This window comes from Salvelinus alpinus, chromosome 10 (assembly GCF_045679555.1).
Source record: "Salvelinus alpinus chromosome 10, SLU_Salpinus.1, whole genome shotgun sequence".
In the NCBI taxonomy this organism is placed as follows: Eukaryota; Metazoa; Chordata; class Actinopteri; order Salmoniformes; family Salmonidae; genus Salvelinus; species Salvelinus alpinus.
In genome coordinates, this window is record NC_092095.1 from 26,873,509 (window position 1) to 26,894,194 (window position 20,686).

The 20,686-nt window shown below is 44.1% G+C and overlaps 1 protein-coding gene across 3 annotated transcripts in view; it reads left to right on the forward strand.

The window, feature by feature from the left end:
- The window catches only part of LOC139531819 (collagen alpha-1(XV) chain-like), a 93,699-nt gene that overhangs the window by 27,647 nt on the left and 45,366 nt on the right, over window positions 1-20,686 (forward strand). For all 3 annotated transcript variants that reach the window (XM_071328688.1, XM_071328690.1, XM_071328689.1), the window contains exon 3: window positions 19,813-20,360. In XM_071328688.1, coding sequence (XP_071184789.1) covers window positions 19,813-20,360 — 548 coding nt within the window. The remainder of the gene's footprint in view (window positions 1-19,812; window positions 20,361-20,686) is intronic.

Sequence of the window (20,686 nt, forward strand, 5' to 3'; positions counted from 1 at the left end):
CCAGGTTCTTCAGGTGTAAAAATTATTCCACAGAAGGCTAGAGTGTACCTTCCCATGAGCCTCAGCTGAACAATGCTGTCGTTAGTCCATCACAGCAGAGTAAAGCTCCTAAACCTTTGATCGACTCCAGTTCTCACACCAGACTTGAAACATACTTCCCTTTCCAAGGCCCACCAACCTGAGAGTGAAGGTTGATCCCAAATTGGCCCATGCTGCTGACTTAAACCGCACTGCAACCTTCCTTTAACCATGCCCTTGAAAAATCACCAAGTCAGCAGGCTTACGGTAACAGCTGAGTCAGACCTGGAAACGAAGTGAAGCTTGCTGTAGTTTTAATGGGAAACACAATGCAGGGGAAGTATACCTGGCAAACCGTGCTGTAAAATGCTCCGGATGGCAAAACCCTGTGTATGAAATAGCAATTTCCTCTCCCTCCACTCACAGTTCTTGAGATATCATCGGCTGTGAAATCGCTCCATTGTTGGTGTATTGAGCGTAACTTTGTGAAGTGGGCCGTCACGGTAGGAGTTCCAGTTTTGGGCATAGAGCGTATGTATTGACACAGTATAATGTGTGTATGGAGAGTATAATGTTGAACTCTTTTCAGCCAATCTGTTTTGAATGAGCACAATAACTGTGGGTTTTGGAAGCGATGTCCGGGACCAAGGGTTTACCCTAACGTTAGCGGTTAGAGCAGAGACTTATGGGTCAGAGGAGCCACTTTGCAAGAATGGCAGGCGGTTGAAGGAATGCTAGTCATCCCCTGCTGCTTTGTGGGTAACCATAAACAAACCTATAATCCAGTGTCACATGTCTTGGAAGATCCTGTGGTCATGCGTTGGTTTTGGTGATACAGAGGGAGAAGGAATGCGAGGAGGGGGTGCTTGGTGTCATGGCAACGAACAAATCCTACAGTTCCACCCATTCAACTAATTGCGGGGAGAAATCCTGATTGTTTGTGATGATGGACATGTCTTGGGGAGCCCTTCTACATAGTGAGGCCCGTTTAGCTGGCAGGCCTTTTGTAGAGCGATGCATACCACTCTTAAATGGCCAGTCAATGAGCTGGACTAAAAGAAAGAAGAAATAACTATTTATTGCCTAAGACCAGCTAGTCAGTTGAAATGTCTGTAAGATGACCACACCTGTCTAAATAGAACTGTTTCGACAGTATTTTATTCAGGAAGTTTATTTTTCACAATAAACTGCGGTCGTGGTCCTTGTTAAAGGGTTCACTTTAGTTTATAGTCAGACCTCATTCACACAAACAATACACAAATATGCTTTGTTTGTTCTGAATGGATCTGCTTGTTGTTAACGTTTCTTAGCATTGAATTGTTCCCTTACCAACTGGATATTCTCAGATATTCTCTTTAACATCCTCAGGCAGTGTATCATCCTTTCTTCCCCCGCTTGTCTCCCAGGGTCATGTATTCAATGGCTGGCCAACTGCTTTTCATTTCCCCAACACTCCCCTTCTCTCTGTTTGTTTTGACTTGTGTAAAGAAAAGTTCTGAAGGCTTCGGGGCCTTCTTTAGAGTTTTCTGTCAGAGGATGCAATCTATGTAGTCCACTACTTGGTGTGTAACAGTGGAGTGTGAAGGGGAAGTGGGAAGGGGGGATTATTGCGGTCGCGTCCTTTTCGTTCGGTCTCGTAACGTCTCGCAAGGTTTTAGCGAGGGGAGCGGGGTGATCTAACATGCTAGGTCAGTCTCTCTTGCTTTTACGATGGGACATTTTGATGAAAGAGGAGAGTGTCCTCCGCCATGAGGAGGATTGAAAAGAGGAGTGTGTGACCTTTGAACTCTCGTGTGTTGGATGTTTACCTTCCCCGTCAAGGTGGACCTCATTCTGAACTTGAAAAGAGGGAGCGAGGGGGTAACAAAAGTAGAAATAGGCATGTAATGGTCAAAGGAGAGAAAAAGACAGGAGGCAAAGAAGCAAATTTATGAGAAAACCTGCATGTAAAATCCCAATTACTCATCCTTGGCACAGTTTACACCATTTGCCTCTTGCTACTTAACAAGAAATGTCTTAGAAGTTACTAGTTTATGCACTCAGTGGCCAAATTATTAGGTACACCCATCTAGTACCGGGTCGGACACCCCTGTAGCCATGAAGGGATGCACCTGGTCAGCAACAATGTTCAGATACGCTGTGGTGTACAACCGTTTTTCAATTGGTATCAAGGGATCTTACGGGTGTGCCAGGAAAACATTCCCCACACCATTACACCACCCCCACCAGCCTGTACCATTAACACCAGGCAGGAGTTTTTGGCCCGTCTGTTAGCTTGCACTATTCTTGTCATTTTCGCTCACAGGACAGCCGCTGAATGGATGTATTTTGTTAGTCTCTCCATTCTCGGTAAACCCTAGACACTGTTGTGCGTGAAAGCCCAGGAGAACGGGGTAGTGTACCAAATAAACGCTCCCTACTTCAGTAGCAGGTTGTCAGTCATTCGAAGACTTAGAAATTTGAATTAGAGTCAAAGAGAAACAAGCTTTATTGGTTACATAAGTTTGTTTCCTTGTCCATAGTGGATTAATTAGTTCATTGATGACTACAGTTTGGCAGGTAGGAGAGTTTATTCTGGGTCCTGTTTGTTATTGCCTCTAACGAGAACGATGAATCAAGCTTTCAGCTTTTTTGTAAATCAACCTGAACCTGCTCTGTAGGCCAAGTACAGCAGAGGCTGAAACCATACAATTCAAATGTCTGAACATACAGCTGGTATGCAATGCTTTGGTAACATCATACTTTGGGTTGGTCCATTAGCATAGAAGGCAGGGTTAGTTCCCAGCAGGCAAAATAGGATGAAATGATGTCATTACAACCAGTTTAACATTCATTAAGATGTTATTTCAACCAATTTTGCACGCTGGGCTAGACAGTGGTTCCCAAATGTGCTTTTGGAGTTGCCTTGTCGCCTACCAAGAAAACAAGCCCAGTGTTTCTAGCCAGGACCCAGTCTCAAACTGGGACCCGAAAGGAATTAGTCACTTCTGCTACTCACTGGGTTCTGAGTTGACCCACCATTTGGGAAGCACTTTGTTAGAGGATTACTGTCTAATTTCTTGGTGGGGAAATGGAAGTTTAATGTTTCAGGAGGACTTGAACCTGAGTGTGTGACCTTGTTATGGGGGTTGAAGCGATGGTTGGAGTGTGTTGGGTTTTCTCCTCAGTAGGAGAAGGGAAGTGGGAGTTTGGCCAGGAGGTCATTTCGATTGAGTGTTGTCAAACAGCCACAATCAGTTGGCGCCATGGAAACAATGGTGCTACACTGATTTAATAAATTGTGAGTGGACTGCAAGTGGCCCTCTTCAGACTTAATAGACTCCCACTGCAATGCAAAGCCAAGACAGATGGCATTGCTCTGGGCTTTAGAGCACATTACTCCAGCCCCCCTGAGATAGTTTTGATTTCTAAACCCGGGATCTACAAAATTCCAAATGATGTATATGGACACGGATAACCCAGTCAGCTTAAGCCAGAAATACTTTATTTTTACCAGGAAACGGAAAATAAGAAAAAAGGGTGGGGGGGAGGGCGGAACATGTTAGGGGATATTCCGACACAGAGGGGGCTTCGTTATGACTCTGGAGCGACCATTGCAGTGTACTCCAAAGAAAAGCCCCTTATGGATGACTCTCTAGTTTTCAAGGGGTCATGGTATACTGCAGACCTCCCTTTGCAAAGCACTCCATCTGACATCGTTCCCTCTTTCTTCCCCTGAGAGGCTGGAATGGGGGGGGGGGGGGGGGGGGGTTTGGAGGCAAGCTGCCAAAGAGTATAGCAATTTTAGCTGTACTACCATTTGCTCTGACACTTTGGTCAGAGAGGTGGCAGTACAGCTGGTCAAACAGAGAGGGAGACCTCTGAAGCAACGTGTCGTTTACATGACGGCAGCCTCATGCCCCCTCCAGCCATACACTACTGCAGCCATGATCTACTCAAACCTATTACCACTGACCTAAGCACCAGCAAGGGAGGAGGCAAAAGCATATAGCTAGCTAAGCTTGAAAGAACACTCTATTTTTGATTGGCACTCATTAATTTACCAATAATTTACTGGACTGTACTTTCATTTATTGTACTGTTCTACCCTGCTAGATTCTCAGCGAGCTGCTTTCAGTCTCTTTATACTCTCTTTGGTCCATTAAGGATTTGTTGCATAGTTGAGGTTTCCATGAATAAACAGACTTTCAATATCATACAGTATCTAATACATTTTTGGTGCACATTCCATCCCAAACTGTTGAACATTGTTAAATCCCCCCCCAGACTTATTTTTGGTCTCTTGTCAGAGAATCCCACGCAGTTAACAGGTCTCCATGGATAGTATTTAAATAAGTTCTACATATAAAGGCATTTATTCCTATGTTCTTCATACACAATGCTTGAACTGTTCCTCCTGTTTTTTATGCTGCCTACAGATGTAGGATCTTAATTTGATCACTCTTTTGTTGCTGAGAATTTTCCTGCTGTGGAGGAAATGCAAACGTGTAGTATATTTGAGTTTTAAAAAGGCTTCGTTGCCCTAACAAAAAAATGCATCAACCCCCACAAAAATGTCCATTCATTATTATTCACGTAATAATTCACATTTCCTGTTGCTGCGGGGCAATTTTCCTGCTGTAGCAAACTAGCTCAAATTAAGATCCTACAACTGTACACTGCATGTAGTTCTTAAATCAAGGTGAAAGTGCCTCTCAAGACCAAAATTAAAAATCAAGAAAAATACTGCAAATCTCCCCCCACACAAAAGAGATACTGTTCTCCCACTGACACTATCAAAATGGTGACCAATATCTAGATTAGCGATAAAGACATCTGGAAGGCGGAGACTAGTTGTGAGGGAGCGTTATTATAAAGAGCTCTTTGGCCCTTGGTTTTTTGGCCCTTGACATTATGCCCAGACAAAGTTATCAGTAACCCCTTTCTTATAAATGTTTACTTATGTGGGTACGCCCTGTTGTGGAATGGGATTTTGGCCTGGATTTAACAAACTCACAGTGCCCCCTATTGGGCTTGGCAAAGTGTACTCTCTACTTTCAGACAAATCACTTAAGAACATGTTATGATTTCCTGTTAATTAACTGCGTGGGCTTTTCTGTCAAAGAGACCAAAAAGAAGTCTGGGGTGATTTAACAATATTCAACAGTTTGGGATGGAATGTGCACCAAAATGTATTAGTTGTGGGACTGTATGATATTGAAAGTCTGTTTATTCATGGAAACCTCAACTATGGAACAAATGCATAAATGGAGCAAAGAGAGTTGTGAATGTCTTGAGGTCATACGGATTTGCTCTTTATTGAGGGTAAAAGCTCATTTTCACAAATGGTTATACTCTTGTCCTACCACTTCTCCATGCTAAGTGTTGTCATTAGGATGTTGTTATAGCTCTGTTACAGGCTCTGCTGAAAATGGAGGTACACATCCTTTAACCCCTCAAGAAACACAGCCGTACATCGTAAATCACTCACAAACACACACGCCCACGCCCACGCCCACACACACACACACACACACACACACACACGCACACGCACGCGCACGCGCACACACACACACACACACACACACACACACACACACACACACACACACACACACACACACACACACACACACACACACACACACACACACACACACACACACATCAGACTGGGAGTCTGGTGTACTGTTAACAGGTTCTCTCAATAAGGCGCACACACATCACACTCACACTCACACCCTGGCCCAGCCCCTGGCTGCTCCTAGCCCCTGGATGCTCCTGGCCCCTGGATGCTCCTGGCCCACACACACGCTGTAAAGAATTGGCTCTGCTAGGCTGCGTTTACACAGGAAGCCGAATTCTGATATTTTGCCTAATTATTGGCAAAAAGTCTGATCTGATTGGTCAAAAGACCAATTAGTGAGGAAAAAAAGATTAGAATTGGTCTGCCTGTGTAAACACAGCCCTAGACTTTCAGACTCTTCTTGTGTCTTGACTGGCTGGCTGGCTGGATGTTATCTCCTAGTTAGTCTCACTCTGGCCAAACTCTTGGATCCACCAGACACAGCGGGTGTGGTAAAAGACTGTCTCCATGTGGTCTGACAGCCTTTGTGTCTCAGGACTCCAGCATCTCAACACCATGGTAATTATGATTGAAATAGAAATCATTTAGCTAGGGTTGCCAGATTACTGAGGCCACTGCATTGCAGAACTCACTTTTCCCGGGTTGCCAGATTACCGGAAGAAATTACAGCATATCCCCTCGCAAAGGTTCACGGATCGTTCGTTGATCTCAGCATTTGTGTTGCGGTAATCAGCGTTCAGAACCAAAATGTCTGACTCGCTATGTAGCCTCAGTAGACCTCACAGCGGTTAGTCATAACGTTCAGAGTACAGGCACCATCTTGTTTCTATAACAAACCACCTACTGTACAGACAGTCAGTCTGGACTCTGTAGTCAGAAACTGTAGCTACTGTAGACTGAATGACCTCGTTAGATAGATTCTCCTGACTAAGGTAAAACAAAAAAAGGGCTGCTGACATTCAAGATGAAGTCTGTCTGGGATGAGGGAGAAGAGCAAAGTCGAACCGCAGATGGTCGGGCCAAGTCGACCACTGGACCGTGGTAATGAGCGTGGTCAAACGCAGATGTTCATTAAAAAAAGTGCTCGACCTTGTCTGTCTGCGCGCTGTTTAATGTGCTCCCCTGTGCGGCAACAGCTCCTGCATTCATAATATAGGTTCCATTCAGTCAGCTGAGGTTTACATCTCACTCCTTAATTTGCACTCCTATCCAAGTACAACACACTCAGCCGAATGGGGTTGATTAGGTTACCCATATGCAGTAAGAAAGGGTTCAATTGAGACTTTGTACACTAGGTGGTAGAGCTGTTAAATATATTGCTTTTTCACAATCATTGCCAATGGTAGAGAGCCGTGTCTTAAGTATGTGTGGTCTGTGTTCCTGAAATGTTCAGTGTGTGTGTGTGTGTGTGTGTGTGTGTGTGTGTGTGTGTGTGTGTGTGTGTGTGTGTGTGTGTGTGTGTGTGTGTGTGTGTGTGTGTGTGTGTGTGTGTGTGTGTGTGTGTGTGTGTGTGTGTGTGTCTGGACATGTTTAACTATTCTTGTGGGGACTTCTCAAACAAAAATTTGACCAACTGGGGACATTTTGTTAGTCCCCACAAGGTCAATTGCTGTTTCTAAGGGGTTTAGGGTTAAGGTTCAGTTTTGGGGTTAGGGTTAAGGTTAGGGTTAGGGTTAAGGTTAGGGTAAGAGTGCGGGTTGAGTTAGTGTTAGGGAAAATAGGATTTTGAATGGGATTGAATTGTGTGCCCCCATAAGGTTAGCTGAACAAAACTGTGTGTGTGTGTGTGTGTGCGTGTGTGTGTGTGTGTGTATGTGTATGTGTGTGTGTGCTCGTGCAATAACATGAATGTGTATGTGTGTATGAAAAGGCATGGGAGATGAGACCACCAGACAGCTAATGATATTCCACGTAACTGGATATTAAAAACCATTGTGTTCCCTAAGAATCACCTACTTTATGTGAAACTGTAACCCTAATGACAAAAGTTCCTCTCTCTGTGCTGACTGTGCTATCGGAGCTGAGCACACCTGAACTGGGGATTCCAGAAAGGATCAACTTTCTTGTCCTCACTTTGGTAGCCGCATCTAAATGTTACCGTTGGTTTAGAGTAGGCATGCATGTGCATCTTAACATTTAACATCTTCATCTCCCCTGAGCGTGGACTTGACCCTGCCCTTTCTGTTTCCTGTCCAGCCGGGTCATGAGTCACAGTAACACATGGCAACGCTACTGTGGACGGCAATGCTACTGTGGAAACTCCCTCAAATTATCTTTTGTGTTCCCAACTTAATTTCCCTCCAATTACCTTAATGCACTTTGTGTTTTCCACCGGATAATACTGTTTTTTTTGTATCTGAAATGCACTTGAGAACACAATGTGAAGGGAATTTCCCCCCTTAACACGGAACAGGGGTTAATTGAGGACGTTAGGTATAAAATGTGGCTATTAAGAGTTGCCTTTGAGACCACACAAAGCGTCTGAGCACTGCCAACAGAGTAATGCTGTGGTGTCATGGAAGCTGTGATGCTAATGAAATCAAGCAGATGGGGCATGGAGATGGAGGTGGCATGCTACTCCCTAGTCTGCCAAGCTGCTTTTTTCTGTCCTTCACTCCATTTCTCTCTGCCTTTCTCTCTCTCTTTCTCTCTTTCTCTGCCCTCTGATTGCGGTCAAGCTTGAATCACTACGAATTATGCTGCCAACTGTGCCAAATAGATAAAGATATTTTAACTTCTCTTTTGTTTCCAACCATTGGGGAATTAATGATATTTGATATTTAATGCACTTGCACAAAACCCACAATGATAAATAACGGGCTTCAGAGTGAAAACAGACTTTGACTGCTCTTGAGTAATGGAGTAATACCCACATTTCTGTCATGTCAATTCATTCCAAATGTCATGATGTAATTCATTTAACAAATTGTTTTTTTGTTTTTTTTCTCAAGGGCTCTAGTTGGGCTTCTGGCAAAGTCTTGGCTGGCTCGTAAAGACATTAACAAAGAAAACAGTGCCCATGTTAAAACCTGATGGAAAAATGACTCTGTTAATAACCGACCCAGAGGGTTCTGCGATACCACGCCTGCATGGCATGAAAACAGATTGTTCTGCCAATTCTCACATAAAAACTTAATGGGGAGGTTTAACATGCTTTTACATATATATCACAAACAGTTTTTGGCAAAATCATGATGAAAGTGGCCATTTCAGGCCCTTTTTAGACCTATACAGGCCTCCTGTAAGACCCTATGATCCAGAACCATACATACAGACAACATCTTCATGTCATTATACTCTTATAATATGTCTATAATTTATAGTCTATATTCTGAAATACAATTTATTCAACATAAAAAATATTATAATTAATATTTCAAAAGTACCCTTTTTTAATTTAGCTTATTTTTAGAGATATTGTTAGGAACAAACTACTCTTCAAACATATCACATTTCCGGAGTGGGCTCTACTTTTGAAGAAATTATACATTTTATACATAGAATAGACATTATAGGTCATTAACCAATCACAGCCCTCCTGTAGGATTTCACATTCACCAAATTACCAGCAGAGGGAGGTCACTTTGAATCTATTTTCCCATTCACTGCGTTGGTGGCACTCATACAATTTATCATAGCAAAAATAAAAGCAGAGAGCCCACTCTGGAAATGTGATGTACTTGAATGGTATATTGTTTAAAACAAGATGTCTAAAACTTAACAGAATCAAAAAGGGTACTTTAGAGATATTAATATTAGTCATTTTTATGTCAAATAAATGTATGTGTAAAAATGTATTTCAGAATGCAGCGATACTCCATATTTTAGAGCAAACTGTTTGGAGTATAATGACACCAAGATGTTGTCTGTGTCATGTACGGTTCACAGATCATAGTGTCTTACAGGGGACATGTATGTATAGGTCTAAAAAGGACCTAGAAGAGTCACTTTTCATCATGAAAAAAATGGTTTGTGCTACAAATATAAAAGTATGTCAAACATACTTCCTTCCAATTAAGTTTCTATGTGAGAATTGCCTGAACAATCTGAGATACAAAAAAATATTTGCTGGCATGGAATCGCCCAGGGAAGTATTTTGTAGCCATTTGGTTATTTTCATACCAATTGAACTTTAATGCCTGTAAAAATAACATTTTACATATAAATCTGCTTCTCCACTGTCCCAGTGCAGTGTTATTAGACCAAGGAGTTCTCGTACTGAGTTCATGGTGGAAAGAAGTCCCCCCTCTTCTTGAAGTATGGCTGACGTAAGCCACATGTATGGTGGCAAATATGAAGGCCATGGGAGTGATAACAGATTCTAGGCACTTCACCATTTTGTCAGCTCAGCTTGCTGTTTGCATTGTAACATTGTTGTAAAGATGATGTTTACTTGAGAGTGCCATCAAAATGCTAAAATACTATGGAGTGATATTAATGCCAAAAGAATTCAATAATGTTGACTATACCATTGCATAGTAGTGTGACCATGGAGGCATTCTTGCAGCTGATTGGACAGAGTAGGTCATCAAAATCATTCCTTGACGTTCAGGGGTCTCCAGGGAGCAACTTCCGTGCTCCCTAGAGTACAGTTCTAAGTCCCATTTTCGTTTTTTGAACATGACCCACTTAACCATCGCTGGTGGGATTAAAATTCTTGAGGTTACCCTCCCTGGCCTCACACACTGGGACTTGGTACGTCTGCTTCCCACAGCAACTACCGTGCTTATGTTTTGAAACACATTATTTACTTGGTGAGACCTTTGACAGCTATTTAAATCCGGGAGGAAAAGTTCATCATGAATGAAATGTAAATTTCTCAGTCAGTTCCTCCCTCTCTACCTCCTTCCACTGTAACACTCACTATAACACTCACTGTAGCACTCACTGTAAGATCTAGCTATCAACTAGTTTCTAAGTCAACCACAACAGATTTGACTGTTCTGATATGACTAGGGTTGGAAAATCAACTTTTCCAAAATGTCATGGTTTTTCAGAAATCGTGGTTGAGGATGTCTGGTTTTCCTGCTTATTACCTCGTAACTCCAGAAGTCTTCCAACCAGGATTTCTGAAAAATCGATAAATGTTGGGAAAGTTACTGGAATTTTCATCTGGATGGGACCACATGATGGAGTTGGAAGGCTGTTTTTACAGCTGTTCATTGGCTGATCTCCAGCTCTCTATCTGTGTTTACACAGGCAGCCCAATTCTGATCTTTTACCAAATCATTGGCCTAAGACCAATTAGTGGATGAAGATCAGAATTATGAGTGTGTGTGTGTGCGCGACTCAGTGCACCTAATAGCAGAGCTATCTCAAATCCAAGCCATCTATCTCATCCTGTGACAGTGGTAGAATGCAGTTGCTCGGCGTCAGAGCCCTTATAAACGTTCCCCATTCATTCCCACTTAAGTGGTGAAAGCCTTTGATCAAGGCTAGGGTGCTAGGAGCTTTGCTGGGCACTAGGCTAATGCCTGTGTTGACTCACCTCTAAGCCTGCCGCTAACAGACAGGCCTTTGTGCTTACAGGAGGCCATTGCTCACCTGACCGCGTGTCCTCTCTCAGCTGAATACACAACGCTAACGTTTACCTAGCCAGCTAGCTCCTTTTTCCTGTTTTTCAAACCATGCGTGGCAAACATCACCCCCTAAACCGGGCTGTCACTCAAAACGAAGGACGCTGAAGGCAATGGCAACAAGCTTTTTGATCTTGTGAATGACTTGTAAATAAATTACGCTCTTTTCAATGTGAACACAAAACAAGTCCCGTCACAGACTGAGGCTAACGTCGTTAAAGCGTGACATAATCCCTAGAAAGAAGGATTACTGTAACATGTGGTGTAGCCTAATCCCAGTGCCACAGAGGATACAGTAGAATTAGGTTTAGACTGAGTGGCTTTGTTGAATTCTAGCCTTTGTGACCAATGACAGCATTGTGGTACCACAGATACGTGTGTGTGTCTGTGTGTTGTGTGTTTTGTGTTGTGTGTTTTGAGTTATTGCATTGGTATCCTTTTTATTTAAATTAATTACTGAAGGTTTACTCATATAAAGCCATCACATATTCCATCTGGCCCTACCTATACTCCTACCTAGAATCTCATATCTGACTGGGATTAAATGGATAGTGCGAGATTTTCATTGATACCAATTGTATGTCTCTGTGTGCAGTTTGAAGGAAGTGAAAGGTAGTTTTGTGAGCCATTGCTAACTAGACTTCCAGTTATTGCACTGACGCTAGTTAACAACTTCCTTCAAACTGCTCTCAGAGATATAAAAATGGTATCCAATAGTTCACCTGACTCTGGGTAAGTAGAAAAGGGCTAAATTGACAAAATCTCGCACTATCCCTTTAAAGTTTGATTAAAAATGTCCCTCTCCCTCTCCCTACACCTGGCAGTCCATTCCAGGCTTAATGGAGGCACATGGTAGTGTAATGACTGCTCCAGCTCCACTTAACCTGTCCAGAGCCTGTCTCTCACCACTGCCGTATTACCCCTCGACTCCTCCGTCTGCTGGGCCTCTCTCTGTCTGTAGTCTTCCCCCTGTGCAGCAAGTGTCTGCGGATGGTGTCAGCTAGGGCTGCAATGATATACACATACGTGTACAAAAGCACACACTCGACACAAGTCCAGCACAAGTAAATGTACACACATTTGCACGCATGCACGAACCTACACACACACATACACACACACACACACACACACACACACACACACACACACACACACACACACACACACACACACACACACACACACACACACACACACACACACACACACACACACACACACACACACACACACACACACACACACAAAGATGCTTAAGAGATATTCATTCCTTTGTGAATTCTTTCCATTCTGTACTTGGCACTCCATTATTGAAGAGAGATAGCAGGAAAGCAGCTAGCTATATATCTGACTCCTGAAGGGCCAAAGATCCTCGTCCATGAACCCTAACTCACCTACTCTAGACTCGGTGCATTAGAAAGGCATTAAATGTGCCCTATGTGCCTGATCCTACACTCTCAGAAAAAAAGGTGCTATCTAGAACCTTAAAGGGTTGGTTCCAGGTAGAACCATTTTGGATCCAAGTAGAACCATTTTGGGTTCCATGTATGACCCTCAGTGGAAAGGGTTCTACATGGAACCCAAACTGGTATTACCTGGAACCAAAAGGGGTTCTCCTATGCGGACAGCCAAAGAAGCCTTTTGGAACCCTTTTTTCTAAGGGTGTAACTAGAGCTCTGTTTACGTAACTCGAACGTTCACACAAATCTTCCGTAGACATCATTTGCATGACGTGATTGTGAAAGAGTGAGTTATGCAAGATGAGTCTTATAACCATGACAAATGACTTTTTCTCTCTCTGTCTATTGTAAAAATGTAGTTCAGTTTTGTGGCGAGCGTTTGTTGATAGCTGCTAATTACTGTGTACTACTTACTGTGTCTTCAAAATGACCTTAAATGTTTTCACGTCATTCAACACAGTGAATCTCTACTCCTCACAGATACTTTTTAAAGACCATGGCTGGTTGTTTCATTTCACAAACATGTTTCATTCACCTCCATGTAAGGCTTGACACCAATAGTCGGAGGATTTCTCTAAAGCACTAGCATATCTAAGACCATGGGGCATTTTCAATAATGCCCTTTTGAGGCCTGAACTAAATCAGTCCCAGGAGAAAGGCTTCAGACTTTTAAACAGTCTAGTAGTCTAGTATTAAAGTGGTTATTGTTTTGCATTCCTTTATTTGCTAGCTACAGCCCGTTGGGTGAACAAATGTTGTGGTTAGCTTCCTCTGTGGCCAGCTTGTAACGGTCTCATTTCCATGTCCAGAGGAGAGACGCATAGTGGGGCTGGAGTTGGGTTTAGAGGGACAAAAGGGAGTAAACTTTGACGATGACATACACATACACGCACACACACATACACACACACACACACACACACACACACACAAACACACATACACTCCCTCCAAGCCATTGCATTGTCAGCAACTTAACAGTTTGTGAGCTGTCTTTAGTCTGATGGTGTGAGGGTTGAAGTCAGGTTAAAGGATCATGTTGTAACTGTACACACCGGTGTTTTACAGTATCATGCTACATTCCCCGTCAGAATGTTTCTGTCAGAAGTCCTCCAGTGATTGTTTGATATAGAAAGGGGCCTGTGGTTTCCTGTAGGCCTGTCCAAAGTAAACCTCATAATACAACTGTAATGGGATTAGTGGTGGAGTTTTGACTGACTGGGAAACCTGGCTTAACAGCAGGAGGTTAAGTTACTGAAACACACACACACACAGCAAACACACACGCGCAGACGGGCAGGCATGCACGCACACAAACACACACACACACACACACACTGACTTACCTTATGACGAGCTGCAGACCATACTATTTACCAAGATATTTTTCATCTATATTTTTCATTGCTGTCTATTTACTACCACAAAGTGATGCTGGCTCTAAGACCGCACTAAACGAGCTGTATAGGGCCATAAGCAAACAAGAAAATGCACATCCAGAGATGGGTCTTCTCTTGGCCAGTGATTTTTATGCAGGGAAACTGAAATCCGTTTTACCTTATTTTTACCAGCATGTCACCTGTGCAACTAGAGGTGACAAAGCTCTTGAGAACCTTTACTCCACACTCAGAAACGCATACAAGGCTCTCCCCCGCCCTCCCTTTTGGCAAATCTGACCACAAATCTATCCTCCTGATTCCTGCTTACAAGCAAAATCTCAAACAGGAAGTACCGGTGACACACTCAATACGGATGTGGTTCGATAAAGCAGATGCTAAACTACGACTCTTTCGCTAGCACAGACTGGAATATGTTCCAGGATTCATCAGATAACATTGAGGAGCTTACCACATCAGCCACTGGCTTCATTAATAAGTGCATCGACGACGTTGTCGTCCCCACAGTGAACGAACGTACATATCCCAATCAGAAACCATGGATTACAGGCAACATCTGCACTGAGCTAAAGGCTAGAACTGCCGCTTTCAAGGAGCGGGACACTAATCTGGACGTTTATAAGAAATCCCGCTACGACCTCCGACGAGCCATCATACAGGCAAAGTGTCAATACAGGATCTAATCCTACTATGCCGGCTCTGACGCTCGTCGGATGTGGCAGGGCTTGCAAACTATCACAGAGGGAACAAAGGGAACCGCAGCCACGAGCTTCCCAGTGACGCGAACCTGCCAGATAAGATAAATGCCTTATATTCTCGCTTCGAGGCAAGCAGCACTGAACCATGCATGAGAGCACCAACTGTTCTGGAAGACTGCGTGATCTCACTCTCCGTAGCCGATGTGACTAAGACCTTTAAACAAGTTAACATTCACAAGGCCATGGGGCCAGATGGATTACCAGGACGTGTACTCAGAGCATGCACTGATTAGCTGCCAAGTGTCTTTACTGGCATTTTCAACCTCTCCCTGACCTTGTATGTAATACCTACATGTTTCAAGCAGACCACTATAGTCCCTGTGCCCAAGAACGCCAAGTTAACCTGTATAAATTACTATCGCGCTGCGTAGCACTGTAGCCATGAAATGCGTTGAATGGATTGTCAGGGCTCACATCAACACCATCATCCCAGACACCCTGAACCCACTCCAATTCGCATACCTCCCCAACAGATCCACAGATGATATTTCTCCCACACTGCCCTCTCCCACCCAGAAAAGAGGAACACCTATGTGAGAATGTTGTTCATTGACTACAGCCCAGCTTTCCACACCATAGAGCCCTCCAAGCTCATCACTAAGCTCAGGACCCTGGGACTGAAGACCTCCCTCTGCAACTGGATTCTGGACTTCCTGACGGGCCGCATCCAGATGGTAAGAGTAGGCAACAACACATCCACCACGCTGACCGTCAACACGGGGGACGCTCAGGGGTGCGTGCTTAGTCCCCTCCTGTACTCCCTGTTCACCCATGACTGTGTTGCCATGCATGACTCCAACGCCATCATTTAGTTTGCTGACGACACGACGGTGGTGGGCCTGATCACCGACAACGGTGAGACAGCCTATAGGGAGGCGGTCAGTGACCTGGTAGTGTAGGCAGTTGACCCTTTTATTTTTATTTTTGCGCTGTCTCTATGCACACTCACAGGGCCTTACACACTCACGCACACTGACACTCCAACACACACAAACACTCACTTCATAATTTGCTTACACACATAAATGCACATATATGTATACCGACTCTACATACACACGCAAACCCACTCACCTACTGTACAATCATTATATACCCTGCTGCTACTCTGTTTATCATATATTCTGATGCCTAGTCACCTTACCCATACACAGTTGAAGTCAGAAGTTTACATACACTTAGGTTGGAGTCATTAAAACTCGTTTTTCAACAATTCCACAAAGTTCTTGTTAACAAACTATAGTTTTGGCAAGTCGGTTAGGACATCTACTATGTGCATGACACAAGTCATTTTTACAACAATTGTTTACAGACAGATTATTTCACTTAATTCACTAAATTGACTGTGTCTTTAAACAGCTTGGAAAATTCCAGAAAATTATGTCATAGCTTTAGAAGCTTCTGATAGGCTAATTGACATAATTTGAGTCAATTGGAGGTGTACCTGTGGATGTATTTCAAGGCATACCTTCAAACTCAGTGCCTCTTTGCTTGACATCATGGGAAAATCAAAATAAATCAGCCAAGACCTCAGAAAACAAATTGTAGACCTCCACAAGTCTGGTTCATCCTTGGGAGAAATTTACAAATGCCTGAAGGTACCACTTTCATCTGTACAAACAATAGTACGCAAGTATAATCACCATGGGACGACGCAGCCGTCACACCGCTCAGGAAGGAGACACGTTCTGCCTCCTAGAGATGAACGTACTTTGGTGTGAAAAGTGTAAATCAATCCCAAAACAACAGCAAGGACCTTGCGAAGATGCTGGAGGAAATAGGTACAAAAGTATCTATATCCACAGTAAAACGAGTACTATATCGACATCTCCTGAAAGGCCGCTCAGCAAGGAAGAACCCACTGCTCCAAAACCGCCATTAATAAAGCCAGACTATGGTTTGCAACTGCGCATGGGGACAAAGATCGTACTTTTTGGAGAAATGTCCTCTGGTCTGATGAAACAGAAATAGAACTGTTTGGCCATAATGACCATCGTTATGTTGGAGTAAAAAGGGGGACACTTGCAAGCTGAAGAACACCATCCCAACCGTGAAGCACGGGGTGGCAGCATCATGTTGTGGGGGTGCTTTGCTGCAGGAGGGACTGGTGCACTTCACAAAATAGATGGCATCATGAGGCAGGAAAACTATGTGGATGTATTGAAGCAACATCTCAAGACATCAGTCAGGAAGTTAAAGCTTGGTCGCAAATGGGTCTTCCAAATGGACAATGACCCCAAGCATACTTCCAATGTTGTGGCAAAATGGCTTAAGGACAACAAAGTCAAGGTATTGGAGTGGCCATCACAAAGCCCTGACCTCAATCCTATCGAACATTTTTGGGAAGAACTGAAAAAGCATGTGCGAGCTAGGAGGCCTACAAAGCTGACTCAGTTACACCAGATCTGTCAGGAGGAATGGGCCAAAATTCACCCAATTTATTGTGGGAAGCTTGTGGAAGGCTACCCGAAGCGTTTGACCCAAGTTACACAATTTAAAGGCAATGCTACCAAATACTAATTGAGTGTATGTAAACTTTTGACCCACTGTGAATGTGATGAAGGAAATAAATCATTCTCTCTACTATTATTCTGACATTTCACATTCTTAAAATAAAGTGGTGATCCTAACTGACCTAAGACAGGGAATTCTTACTAGGATTACATTTCAGGAATTGTGAAAAACTAAGTTTAAATGTATTTGGCTAAGGTGTATGTAAACTTCCGACTCTCTGGTACCGCACGGCAAGCAGTACCGATGCACCAGATCTGGAAATAATAGGACCCTGAACAGCTTCTACCTCCAAGCCATAAGACTTCTAAATAATTAACCATATAGCTACCCAGACTATCTGAATTGACCCTTCGCACTTGAAGTCTTTTGACTCATCACAAACTCTGCTGCCACTGCTTATTATCTATCATGTTGCCTAGTCACTGTACTTCTTCCTATATGTACATATCTATCCCAATTACCTCATAGCCCTGCACATCGACTCAGTACTGGTACCCTGTGTATACAGCCAAGTTATTGTTGCTCATTCTGTGTTTATTCCTTGTGTTATTATCTTTCAATTATTTTTATATTTTTCTCTCTGCATTGTCGGGATTAAGCATTTCACTGTTAGTCTACACCTATTGTTTACGAAGCGTGTGACAAATACAGTTCGATTTGATATGACACACACTGATAAAGCATGTTCTGGCTCGGGATTGAATGTGTTTTAAATAGTGCTTAATCCACACTGTCTTCTCAAAACCTCACATAGGAGATACTGTACAAAGCACATTTCCCTCAGAGTCTGAGGTTGCTCCGTCACCACATTGAATTGGACTCAATATTATCATTTATTTGAATTGCATAACCTAAGCAAGACGAATTAGCTGTTATGTGCACTTAATGAAATAGTGCGGAGACTGTATAACTGGGCTATACTGTATGTGCAGATGGTAACAGTCTAGTCCCTGCCAAAATAATGCAGTGCTCTGAGTCCAGGCCGCATTACACACTCCTCAAAATGCAATGACCCACTTAGGAAAATACCCCCGAGAGAGATTCCTATGGAACGACGGATGACCACTTGGATAGAAAACAGTCATGGATAAACACACACACACACACACACACACGCACGCACGCACGCACGCACGCACGCACACACACACACACGATGCCATGCACCCATATGGCTAATTAGCAACATGTGTATGTGAAGCTAGCAGCCAAACCTTCCGTTACGTAATGCCCCAAAACTGCTCCCAAACACCCTCTAGCTAACGAATCAGGGGGATTTGGAGTGTTAATTAATTGATCATTCATTCTAGTGGACTTTATTCTGGCACTGTGGTTATATTACCCTACAATTACTTATAGCGCTTCTATCATGGTATTGCCCAGTAGATTGAGACATACTGTATGCACACTGAAATGATTAATCTGTGACTTGAAGTGAATCTGAGGTACTTGCTACTTTGATGGTGATGTCTTAGTCCAGGTGATGTTTGTTCCGTCTGGGCCAGGTCTCTATCACTCCACCAATGATGATGTCACACCTGGTTCCGTACAGTATGTTGGTCTTGCGTCATGGGAACCTGCATCTGCCAAAGAATGCTGTGTGATGTCTCCAGCTGCTCCCCCATCTGTTGTTATGTCACTGGGTGGGTGAGGAGATCCAGGTGACAGGACTATTTGGAATGTTGGCCTCTCTTCCATGACACCAGTAAAACATGCACTCAGACCAAGGGTTAAGGTTTACTAGCGACACTGGCTTGAAGAAGCCTGAGAGGTGATGGCCATTAAAGACTGTGTGAAAGCATGCCTATCTGTCTGTGTTTCTCTATGGGGAGCTAGCGCTAGCCTAACACTGTGGGTTAGCCTAGCGGTATGGGTTAGCCTAGTGGTATGGGTTAGCCTAGCGCTGTGGGTTAGCCTAGCGGTGTGGGCTAGCCTATTGGTGTGGGTTAGCCTAGCAGTGCTAAGCCCATTTTACAGGAGCAGCCTGGACCCGGTGTGTGTATTAGTCTACGCTAATGCCTTCCAGATGAACATGCCTTATCCTGCTATACAGTCTCACAAAACGGATGATTGTTCCACGGGTTCTCCCTCCTAACGAGGAACATGTGTGGTGGGGAGTGTGTGTGAGTGTATAGAGATGCGTGTGGAGAGGGACTGGGATGGAAGGAGTGAAGTATGGTAATGCTTCCACGTTCTCATTCTCTTGGAAAATTAGGTGAAACTGTGGCAGATTTGTAATCCATTGAAGCGGAAAGTAATGGTTGTAAATAAAAGCACAAGCCAGATCACCTTCACAGTGCAGAAAGAGAGATGAGGGGAGTCAGTGCAGTGCAGCACAGTTTGCGGACCAATTTGTCATCGGTATTAATATTCATAATCATGAATTCATTGTGAACATACACATAACTAACTCATCAGGTCTTTATATGAATGAATGTGCTATCCTATCCATGCACTATGTCATACTCCTGTCTTATTCATGTGATTTAATACAGTATTTGATTATGTGTGTTTCAGAGCGGGGCTCCCAGGGCCAGATAGACCTGACCGAGCTGATCGGCGTTCCTCTCCCCCCATCGGTCTCCTTCATCACAGGGTTCGAGGGCTACCCGGCCTACAGCTTCGGGCCCGATGCCAACGTGGGCCGCCTTACCAAGTCCTTCATCCCCGACCCCTTCTACCGCGACTTTGCCATGACCATCACTGCCAAGCCCACCACGCAGCGCGGTGGGGTCCTCTTCGCAATCACCGACGCCTACCAGCGGGTGGTGCACCTGGGGGTGGCGTTGAGCCCCGTGGAGGATGGGTCTCAGCGGGTGCTCCTTTACTACACCGACCCGGGGGATGGGAGCACCAAGGAGGCGGCCAGCTTCAAGCTGGGTGACCTGACGGGGAGGTGGGCCCGCTTCACGCTGACGGTGCAGGGGGCGGAGGTGCGCCTCTACATGGACTGTGAGGAGTACCACCGCGTGGCCTTCCAGAGGAGCCCGGAGCCCCTCACCTTTGAGGCCAGCTCGGGCATCTTCGTGGGCAACGCCGGTGGCACAGGGCTGGACAGGTTTGTGGTAAGTTGACAGGTGGGGTTGTTTTTGTGGTGTTCTTTGCTTCTTTTTGTGTATGAGTGGAGGTGTTGGGGGGGTTCTTTTACGTTGGTTAGGCCTATAGTGTGTTTGTGTTTAGAGTCCTCTGCTTGGTTTTCATGCGCCTGCGCGTGGTTGCTGTTTGGCTCCGTGGTTGCTGTTTGGGCCTCAACCCTTCCTGAATGAAATCAGATCTCGGTCTGATTCAAATGTTCGATTCCATAAGGATTTTCCTCAGCACTACAATGATTAAATTGAGAGTGTGCCCCAAACCCAATAGTAATGAGTCCCAAAACAGACTGTTCAGAAGT